At 39.9% G+C, this 11420-nt stretch overlaps 1 protein-coding gene across 1 annotated transcript in view; it reads left to right on the top strand.

Moving 5' to 3' along the window:
- Nucleotides 1-505: 505 nt before the first annotated feature.
- The window catches only part of LOC102087168 (macrophage mannose receptor 1), a 32087-nt gene continuing 21172 nt past the window's right edge, over nucleotides 506-11420 (top strand). Inside the window, exons 1-11 of the mRNA XM_065050888.1 lie at nucleotides 506-727; nucleotides 2411-2809; nucleotides 4025-4198; nucleotides 4938-5102; nucleotides 5425-5541; nucleotides 6431-6574; nucleotides 7913-8095; nucleotides 8267-8421; nucleotides 9288-9401; nucleotides 10135-10250; nucleotides 11006-11154. Coding sequence (XP_064906960.1) covers nucleotides 667-727; nucleotides 2411-2809; nucleotides 4025-4198; nucleotides 4938-5102; nucleotides 5425-5541; nucleotides 6431-6574; nucleotides 7913-8095; nucleotides 8267-8421; nucleotides 9288-9401; nucleotides 10135-10250; nucleotides 11006-11154 — 1777 coding nt within the window. The 5' untranslated portion in view covers nucleotides 506-666. The remainder of the gene's footprint in view (nucleotides 728-2410; nucleotides 2810-4024; nucleotides 4199-4937; nucleotides 5103-5424; nucleotides 5542-6430; nucleotides 6575-7912; nucleotides 8096-8266; nucleotides 8422-9287; nucleotides 9402-10134; nucleotides 10251-11005; nucleotides 11155-11420) is intronic.

The raw sequence follows: 11420 nt of genomic DNA, 5'->3' as shown, positions 1-11420 counted from the left end.
TCCTAGAAGAGGGTGGTTTCATTTTGGATTTTCTTTTTGGATGTTATCAGTTTGGGTGTATTGCTCTTACATATAGTCAGGAATGGAGCAAAAGAAGGCACAGGTGCCTCCTGGAGAGGCATCCTATTATCTACAACTTTTCTGCAGACACAGGAGTTCTCATTCTCTCTGATTCCAGGGTCCTAGATACTTTATTTGCATGGTGTATCAGCCAATTTTTCACAGTACTGCATTGCACTCTGGCTTTTTTCATCATTTATTAATCTTCCTCTTATTTTTTTACCTTTTTCCTTTATTTTCAATAAGGAGACATTCATGTCACCTTCTTAAAAATAAAGATCCTGAATTGTAAAGCATGTCTCCAAAAATCCTCACTAAAATGTTACCTGTGTTACCTCTTAGATCTCATATTTCCACTGAAGATAAAACTTCTATGCAGCAGATAAACTGGCTTAGAAAGCAAAGTTTATTCATTAACATATTATTTCAAAATTACTCATGTGACATGATAGAGTTCCTTATTTGCGGCTCAGAACTTCCCGGTATCTGTCGGGTCTTAACCAAAAAGGATTTTGGTTTGGTGCAGAACAGTTATCTTGAAAGGCACAGATTTGGTCTTCAGCATCAATTTGAGGTGAAGAGGAGAAGGGAGTGAAGTGTTCGGCCATGGCTGTCTTCCTGCTCCTGATTTTTCTCTTTTCTTTTACTACGTCTCTTCAAGTGTCTGGTAAGTCCTTGTCCTCTGCTGAGTATGGAGGTTTGCAAGTTCTTACTCATGCTTTCCTGATGTCCTCCTTGGTGGACAGTGAGTTTAGATCTAGTCACAGCATGTAATTTGAAACAGTTCTATTCAGCTCTTAAACTTAGTGGTATCTATACAGGCCTTCTGTTTCCTTAACCCAGTTTTCAAGGTGATGTATGAGTGAAAGAAATATGCCAACAGATGTGGACATAACTGATTCTTGAAATTCAGCTGAATGTGGACAAAACCTGATCTGAAATTGCCCCATTGGAGGTTAGAACTGCTCAGATGTCCTGGGCACTGTCCTCTCAGCATGCATAGAACCCCTGGCTGATGTGTGCTTCCAGGTTTCTTAGGCAGCTCAGGCAGACTATGGCACACTGATCATTGCATGTTGGAATCTTACTTCCAACCTGATGGCTTTAGGAAGTACCTTAAAATCTTCTTACTGCTGAGTGGAAAACAGATGACACTGTGATTACAGCTCCTTCCTGCAGGACGCTCTCAGGTGGAGAACCACAGGGACCTGTGCTATTGCTTGAATGGCAGCAGGGACTGGCCAACACTGATCTAGTCCAGTGCTGGAGAATTTTTTCTGTGTGTGTTTTTGGGTGAGACCAAGCTGGCTCTAACTGCTAATCTTCTGAAGAATCGCTGCAGCAGGAGAGCTGTGCCAGAGGAAGCACCATCTGGCTTGTTCAGCTCTGCAGCCGTTCAGAGAAACAGCACCGAAGCTGTTCAGCTGCTTCCTGGCAGCTCTGGGCTGGGGGGGATTATGAAGCCCCATTTAACTATTCCACTCCTGGCAAGAAAGCCTGGGTGGCAGGAAAACTCAGTGGCACAGCAGAGCAAGTTGGTTGATGTTGCTGTCACATAACGGGGAGCTAGGGGAGGCAAAGCAAACTGCAGAAATGGTCAAAGTTTGGTGCGGGCTGAAGTTGTGCCCCTTTTTTGAAGTAGGTTTTAAGAAACAAACCATTGTTGTGTAGCGTCTCACTTTTCTATTTGCAAGTGTAACTATTAATGGCACTCAGGATACTTACTTACCCTAACTGTGCTCAGAACTGAAATGATGATGCTGGAAGTTGTGGCTTCACACCCAAGAAATTCACAAGTTGAACTCTGTGAAGAAATGTCTTTTTGCAGTTGCCAAAAATTTCAATAATAATTAACAAAAACTGAAAAATACCCCACTTGTTTGATGAGCTGAAAACCATAATGTCATTCCAGAGCAAATGTAAAAATGGTTGAATTTTGAGTATGTAAAACATTTTTAATAACTTTAAAGAAGAAATCCTTTTACTTGCAAAATTAAAGTCTTTTTAATATGTTGTGTGAAGGTGGAACTTTGAAGAACTCATGAAATTTAATAGAGATCATTGGCATTTTGAGAACAGTGTCCTTTAAGGAGGGATGTGAAGAAGAGCAATTTCTCTTGAAAGAACAATATGTTCATCTTCTGTGTTGCTTGCATCTTAAGAACATTTTGATGAATATCCTTCATACTGATGATTAACTTCCCTTGATTTCTTTCTATATGCTTTATATATATGCTATATATTCTCTTTTTTTTTTTTATTATTATTATTATAACAGACTGTCAAATCACAAGTAACTGATTTATCTGCTAGGAAAGCTCTTGTCAGATGTTTGCATTTTATTTTGTAGGTAGTGGAATATTTTCAATCTACAATGAAGACAGCAAGCTCTGCGCTGAAGCTCAAAACTCTAGCTCAGTCATAACTACTACTTGTGATGAGCGCAATGAGTTTCAGAAGTTCAGGTGGGTCTCTGCCACGCAGCTGCTGAGCATGGCACTCAAGCTGTGCCTGGGAGTGCTCACCAAGGCCGATGAGGCTGCTGTCACGTTGGAGTCCTGCAACAGGACGAATGAGCTCCAGTGGTGGGAATGTAAAAATGGGACACTTGCAACCCATGGCAAGGATTTATTTTTCAACTACGGCAAAGGGAAGGGGAAGAAAATCAGGCTGTCCAGATTATTGGGCAAAGGAAGCAAGTGGAAAATCCATGGAACCGAATACAACGTGTGCTCCCAGCGCTATGAGGGTGAGTACTAAAAATTAATCCCTATTTCTAGGTAACTTGTCTGCCCCTATTTACAAAGCATTCTGCTGCCTGCTTGTCATGCAACAACACTTTTCTTACAGTAACATCAGTAGCAGAGCTGCCTACAAATAGGGTGTAGAAATGCAAGGCAAACATAACTGTATACATTTCTGCATAGCTTGGAAAGTGCAATTCTGTCAAATGAAAGAATAAAATGACAAAAGCTTATGATGCAATCGTAAGGAAGAATGGGAACACTGTTTACATAGTAACAGCAGGAAGAAATCTATGACTGTTTCAAAATCGTCTGATCGATTTGTAGAAGAAGTGGGGACTGTGTTATATTTAAATGTTTATTGATGCTGTCAATTGGTTTGACCATGTACTATTTCTAAGAAGTTAATTTCTAGTTAACATAGATCCGATCAACTTTTAACAGTACTTACCTGGTGTTTCCCAGACTCAGCAAAAAGAAAAAGTCAGAAAAAACAAAAGCAAAGACAGTGTTTTAGTGGTTTAAGATGCAATAAGGCCTAACATCCCAACAAAGGAACACTGGAGAGTCAGATCTCCTTTTCCTGCACCATTATCTCTCTGGGGCTATGTGCAGTTGGCATCCAGGCTTGAGTGATTAATCTCCTTTCTACTGTGAGTCTGGTATGGTGGGAAATTAAATAATAAGGGATTAAATTGTTGCTGTGCCCTACAACAGTTCCAGCTGGAATTAAGTTTGTTATAATTTTGTTTAGATAGCAGCATAGAGATGGGAGGATCACTTCCCAGCAGAGTCACTTGCAGATTTAAGATATAACTTTCTTTCACAAAGACCAATAGAAATACTCTGATATCTCCTTTCCAAATCTCTTCAACCATACAGAGAAAAAGATCCTGAATATCTAAGAACAGAAGTGCGTATGCAATGGAGAAGCTGGGTCACAAGCACCTCTGATGCAGTTGTTCAGACAGCAATTAAAAGAAAAAGACAGAAAATAGTTAGAGGGCAAATTAAGGGTTATTTGAGTCTTAATGCTGAATATCTTGCCATAGTCACATCTAATTGGCACAACAACCTTGCAATTCTTTGTACAAATGAAGTCCTGCTGTGTTGAGCTCATGCACAACTCAGCTGTGTTCACAGAGTGCTGCCTATGAGCAGACACCACGGTGATCATCTGATACCCGCTGACTGCTATTGCTCTGTGTTTCTCCCCACAGAGATCTATACATTGGGAGGAAATGCCTTTGGTGCACCTTGCGTGTTCCCTTTTAAGCTCAATGGTAAATGGTACGCTGAGTGCGTCCCTTGGAGTGATGATGAAAGCTCTTTCTGGTGTGCAACTTCTTCAGATTTTGATAGAGACCAATTGTTTGGAAATTGTCCGCTAAAAGGTAATCTACTTTGAAAGATTTCAGAAAAGACATTAAGCAAAACTTTCATCCATTTTCATGGTAAAAATCTCCTTGAGCTGTGGAAGTGGCATTGGACGGTGAGCTGTACTCTGGCTAGCCTGGTTCACTGGTGAGCTAGGAAATGGCCGACTGAGGTGTTTGCCCTTCACTCTCACTGTTTCTTCAACTGAGATGAGCAGTCCCACAGCATTCCCGAGACTGGTGCATATGGGGAGTATTGTGAGGGTGGTGAATGGGACTGATGGAGAAAGGAGTGGGTGAGAAGAAAGGGCAAATGGAAGGCAGAAAGAAGTGCAATGGATGAAGAAGGTGAGATGGGGAAGCAGGAGACAGTGGTGTGTCATAGGATAGAGCAGAGAACAGGAAGGCTGGAGTGAATGGAAGGGTGCAGGACACAGGCAGTGGCCTTCACCTGCCTTCAGTGCTCCTTCCACCCCCACATCACCAACAGCTGCCCAGTAACCCCAGTGCAAATACTCTGCCCCTTCACCCCTGCTTCCCAGCTGATTGGGAAGAAAAACGAGGTATGTAAGGATAAATAATTCCTTGTGTTCTTAATTTATCATTAATATTGAATAGACAAAGTATAAGTGTGGGACAATCTATGTGTGAAAACTTAGTAAATCATGCAGTTGCGTAGCTTTAGTCTGCAATGAAGATTTTGTTTTCTGTTTTAGCAAGTACAATTATCTTTCTAAGTTACTGTTGTATTTTATAGACACCATCCACAGCAACCTTTGGAAAACAAATCCTGTGACAGAAACCCACTATCAGATAAACTCGGAGTCACTTTTGACATGGCACCAAGCAAGAAAAAGCTGCCAGCAGCAGAATGCAGAATTGTTAAGCGTCACAGACCTTCATGAAGAAATGTATTTATTAGGTAAAGCACGCAAACCAACAAACAAATTATTGCATACAGTTACAATGTAGCTCAGCTCCAAGACTTTTAATATGGATAGTTATATTTGCCTTGTGAAAATAGGTGTTAGTGACATGCTTAAAAATCTTGTCACCTTCTCACAAAAAAATCTTGTCACCTTCTCACTTACAATAGTGGAAAAAAATCTAACCTATGTTAAAAAAAAAAGAGCAACTATGACAGATTTTCTTTTTCCACTTTAAAAATTTTATTTCAAGTTTCACTGAATAACTTACAAAATCAGAGGTAAAGACTTGACTGTTCATTTCTTTTGGCCATTTAGGTCTCACTAGTGACCTGGGTGTCAATGCGAAGCTTTGGACTGGTCTTTTCAGTGCACTTGACAGTGGCTGGCAATGGATTGGGGGCAAGCCTTTCAGATACCTAAACTGGGCTCCAGGTAAGTGCACTTTTCTGAAATTATGATCAACATCTGGGCCAAAATTCTCTTCCCTTCCCCAAATTCCTGTTGGTTTCATATAATTTGCATAGTATACAGGGGATTGTGGCAAAGGTACAATATTACTGTAAGAGGGATCACACCAGAGACAGATCATCACTAATTCTATTTTTTCCCAGAAAAAGTAGATAGCTCATACAAGAAAACAATAACAACCAAATATCTACACCTCATTCTATTTTTTCCATTCACAGTTTTCTCATTAGGCATTTTATCAAACCAAAGGAAAAGCTCATGAAAAATTATATAATTTAAAGAAAAGAGGAAAAAAAAGAATAGAAATATTGCATTAAAAATATTTTCATTTTTTTCTCCTCACTTACTGCTTATGACACTTATCTGCTATACATTATCTTAGTAAGTTTCCAGTCTTTTCTTAGGATATAAGTCACCATTTTGCATGTTGCCATATTATGTATTTTCGTAACAACAGTTGTGACAACAGGGAGATCCAAAGGGTGAACACTTCTGTGGAATTTCATGTCCAGTAAAGAATCCTGAGTTGTTGCAATACTACCACCCCATAAGGAATTTATATAAAAGCTTTATTTGTATAATGTTTTTTCTGTATGCTGCAGTACTTCAAACACACTGAACTTCTTCTTAAGCAGTGCATGGGAGAAGAGGGATGAGTCTCATGTTTGAAATGTCCCTCTTGGCCATCCCAGTGGTGCTCCTTCATTTCCTTACTTGGGAATTATCATTCTAAAACAGAAGACACTTGTGGCTTTGCAGCTTGGAAAAGACGTACATGTTCCTTCTTGTGATGAGGTGAAAACTGTCAGCTTTAACAGAGAGATTGTCTGTATGTTGTGCCTCTTTCCTAAAGGAAATCCCTCTGTGGAATCTGGAAAAATATGTGGGACCTTCCAAGGTAGGAGCGGCAAATGGGAAAACCAGGTGTGTGATCGGAAACTCGGATATATCTGCCAAAAGAGAAACTCCTCCTCAGATTCCTCCACTATTACCTCAGGTAAGTTCATTAAAAAAATAAGGCTATTTTTGCAGTGAGTGGGAAATACTAGGAGGTTGTCATATATGAAATGACAGTATATTATCAAAACAAAAGGGTTACACTTGTTGTCCCGGGTCAAACACTGAGAAGAATTTAGTTTTCTGGCTTATTTTAAAGATGATATCTAGATGTCGTTAATAATTTTGAAAGGATCATAGGGTGCTAAAGAAGGCAGGATTATGTATTTAGTCATATTATCCAGAACACAAAATGCTGATGAATATCTTGTGCTCTGTGAAATACGCTAATGAGGTGTTTTGCAAAAAGATACGAGCCAGAGTTCATGTTCCCCCTGCTCTTTCTCTGATACTTTTTGCTCTATTCTGAAAGGAAAAATTTAGAATATGGGACTTTCACCTTTTCCCAGTTGAGCTCCCTTTCCACTTGAGGAAAACTAGGTCTTATCTATGTGAAAAGAATGGTGTGCAATTACTTAACTTGGTAATTCCCAGCATGCTACTCTCCCTACAGTAACTCCCTCAGCTACATATATACTACTATATAGGATTATTCTCTGGCTCAGAGAATGAATGGCACTTCACGGTTGGCATCGTGTACATTCTGGCTGCATCTGGACAGCTTGCTGGGCATGGTTTCTGACTCATGTCAACCTCCAAACCATACCTGGATGTTGCCTAGGGGAATGCAAGTTTGCACAGATCAAAACCATGTCCAGGCAGCACTGAACAATGTGGTTGATCACAAACCAATGTTGGGCGCACAACCTGCCCTCTTCAGTTTACTACGTAGGTGCAGATCATGTGAACCTTCAAAGCAGTGGAAGGTGGTTGGTGTTAATTTGCACCAAAAAATAGCTGCTGAAGGAAACGTGCTGCATTTCTGTGCACCTGGGATTTCGGACATGTCTGATATAACATAAACATTTCTGGGCTCTCTGATATGTGATTTGGGCTGTGCAGGAGCTCCACTGGCTGATGAGCACCTGAGGTAACCAGAGAAAAAAATTTAGAAAATCTCCAAAATTCGCCAAATAAGGTCCCTGTGTAGGAAAAGAGGCCCTTTTCTGTGAAACAGAGAGTTGTGCCCTGCAAGTTTGCATTCCAAATTACTTTGTAGTTATTCCATTCTGTAAAAGAGTTTTTGGGTTGCTCCCAGCACAATGTGGATGGAAAAATCTGTTCTGTGCTCTTGGTGATCCTCAGATTTTTGCTTCTCTCCTCTGCCAGTATGTGCTCCAATATTTCACATTCATATCAGTACAGGTCATTTTCTTTTTGATTCAAATAAATCACTGAATAGGACTGCTCATTAATTGTTTTGAAATTATTTTTTTAGGTGACTTTAAGCCGCTTAAGTGCCCGAGGGGATGGGTGGCCTATGCAGGTCATTGCTATAGAATTTACAGAACACCCAAAATATGGAAAGAAGCTCAGTCTTCCTGTAGAAAAGAAGACGGAGATCTGGCCAGTATTCATAATATTGAGGAGTACAGTTTTACAGTGTCTCAGCTTGGGTACAGTGAGTATTCCTGCTGGTCACTTTTTTATCTGGAATTATACTGTTTCTATTATTCATTTAATGAATGTAACTATGACCTTAAATACTTTTTAAAAAGTCAAAAGTGGGTGTAAGATGTAGTTGTTCCATTTTAAGACATTCGCCTACCTACAATTACATTTCTGTTCCCAGAACCAGATGATGAGCTGTGGATTGGTCTAAATGACTTCAGGGTTCCAATGTATTTTGAATGGAGTGATGGGACACCTGTGACTTACACCAAATGGCACCACGGAGAGCCGACCCACACACGGAATAAGGCAGACTGTGTCATTATAAAGGGAGAGGTAAAAATCCCTCTCACACTTTCATGGTTTCTTCTCTTCTTTGTGCCCCAAAAAGGAAACATCTGTGACAAAACAAATGAAAAAAAAAGTAAAAGGGACAAGTGCCTTAAAGATTTTTATGAACTTGGTTTAATTCAGAATATTTTAGTGTGGAGGATTAATGGACACACATCTGGGAAAGTGTATGGTGGCCCACCAGAAGCAGTGTGCTGTGCAGAGACATGATCTGCTCTGTAACAGTTATAGAAAATTTCCCATCTGAAGTTGATCGAAGTAACTCATCATTCACATTCAATATGGCTGTTCATAGCTGCATAATAGGATTCTTGGAGCAGGGACTTTCTTATGTTTCCCCTAAAACACCTAAAATATAGGTTTATTAGAGCTACTTTGGAGGCTCATATTACTGGAGGTACAAAAAAATAGGTACAAAAAAATATCTTGTTTTACACTAAGCTTAGAATGATACAGCATAATACTATGGGAAAAGCCTTAAATAATACATTTTTAATATTTTATGTTTAGTTTATCCATCATTTCCTTGCTACTGTCAGCTGGTTATATGAACATAAATACTATGCTGGTGAGAATAGTGGAACGTGTTGTTTCCACCTTGGTCTCATCAGCCGTTGAACCCTCAGGACATTCAAACCTCATTCTCACACCTCTGAGGAAATGTGGCCCTCACTGTCTTTATTGTGTTGCCCATTTGGAGGTTTTGGAGAGAGCATCAGGGCAAAGAAGAGAGCTGAAACAGCCTTGGCCATATGAAGAGAGAAGGGTTCTGTCTGAAGATAGTGAATATTCCCGTGGGATCTGGATTTTCTCTAAATTTCACTTCTCTTTGTGCTTCTTACCATGCACAGGATGGATCCTGGGCTGACAGTCCTTGTGAAACAAAACTTGGTTACGTCTGTAAAAGGAAACCTTTGCCAGAAGAATCAGGGGAAGCTGAGGTTACTTACCCAGGCTGCCAGAAAGTAAGTGTAAAACAAAGCAGTGAACGGTGGTTGCAACATACTTTCACCTCCACGATGGCGAGTGTCACAGAAGTCAATTGTTGTGGCTCTTCTTGGTGGAGCCCTAGAAAACTGTTAATTTTGTATGTGCTGATATTTCTTAGACTAATAGGGATTTTTATTTATTTAATCAAAACTTAGTTTGACTTTTTGTTTATTTGTTTGTTTGTTTTCTTATTTTCCCCCTCCCTTACACACACACTTCGGTCAGCTCTCTCCCAGTCATAACTGGTCATGTCACCTATGAAAGACACTCTCTGCAGAACATGTCAGTATTTTTTCATGCTGTAACTCCATGGTCTTGCATTGAATGCAGCCTTTTCAGTGCCACAGGAGGTAGGAATATTTGAGCCAACTGTTTTGCAGATCGTTTGTAGCCTCTTGCAACAGCTACACTTACACAGGGAGAAATCAGAGCAGGCTTTACGCAAGGACCTGCAAAGGCGCTGTAAGTGTGCTCAGCAGCTCCTAGCAATAATCTTGGCCCACTACTCACAAAGACCCTTTGTGTGTCCTTCATCAAGGCGTGAGACATACAGTTGTGGTTACAAAAGCTATGTTTGAGTATCCTCTTCATTTCTTCTCATGACTTCTGAGATTAATTTTGCCTTGGGACGTGGTATTAACGTGGCTTTTGAAGTGTCCTGCTCAATCTGACAGCCCCTCTGTGCATCTCTGCTGTTGACCCTGACAGGGCTGGATGAAACACGGCTTCTACTGCTACTCCGTGGGACAGCTGCCAGCAACATTTTCAGAAGCAAAACAAATCTGTGAAAAAAACAAAGGTTACCTGGCTACTGTGAGAGACAGGTATGGAAACATAATTCTTGTTCTTTAGCACATGCAACTGAGATAGAAGGGTCAAACAGAAATCTCTTCTTTCTTTGCAGTTATTCATAGTGGTTAGTGTCACAGCACTCCTTTGCTGGAAAGTTTATCGTAGAACTGAAGAAATATTACAAAAGACATTAGGGGCTTGTATGTCATCGATAAGAACAGTCAAACCATTGCTACTAAACACCAAACTGTTTTTGACTCCAGGAATTGAAAAATTGAGTCAGTCCTCCAACAACCCTGAATTGCAAGATTGTTTTAAAACATGGAACTATTTATTTCTTCTGGATCTGAGCTTTTCAGCTTTTCCCTTGCAACAGGGAGATATGGAAACGTACCCTCTTTAGAATAAAAGTAGATTTTTTTCCCTAGAGTAAAAAGATTTAAAGAGCTCGACCTTATCATAAAGCTCTATAAAACACTGCGACACTTATTTATACAGAATAAATAATATACATGCGTTAAGACAAGTTGTGTTGTCCATTGTGCAGTGCAAAAGGGGAATAGAATCACTCTACAGCCTAATCATGATTTATATTACCAAAATATAAAATAAAAAATATTTTTTATGACAATTAGAACTATAAAAGTAAAATCATTACCCTTGCTTCAATCCATACTTATCTTTTCCCCCACATTAACAAATAACCTTTACCAGATTTGCTACAATGAATTGTTTGAAGAAATTTCTATAAAATGTGATACAACAGCTTCATATTTATTATTCACAGGTATGAACAAGCTTTTTTGACTTCTGTAATTGGATTCAATCCAGCAAAGTATTTCTGGATTGGTCTCTCAGACACAGAGGAGCAGGGGACGTTCAGGTGGGCCAGTGGGGACCCTGTCACCTTCACTCACTGGAATGCAGGAATGCCCGGTACGTGCCGTGCCACGCAGTTTCTGCTATGGGGGCCCGAGAAGTGAGGGTTTGGAAGCTAAACAGTGGGTCTGAAACTCTGCTAGCATAAAGTGGCAGAAATATCATTTCAAGTTTCCATTTGTGCCAAAGGAATTAAAGCAGAGATCATGGTAACTCCTTCCAGTAGATCATCCAGAACCATAAGCATCTGTTGCTCTCATTCACTCTTTGTTGTTTGATGGTTTTGATAGTTGATTCATAGTATAATGTAAAAAGAATTTGAT

Source organism: Columba livia, chromosome 2 (assembly GCF_036013475.1).
Source record: "Columba livia isolate bColLiv1 breed racing homer chromosome 2, bColLiv1.pat.W.v2, whole genome shotgun sequence".
Taxonomy (NCBI): Eukaryota; Metazoa; Chordata; class Aves; order Columbiformes; family Columbidae; genus Columba; species Columba livia.
Note: the sequence above shows the minus strand (reverse complement) of the source record. Positions and strands in the feature narration are given on the sequence as shown.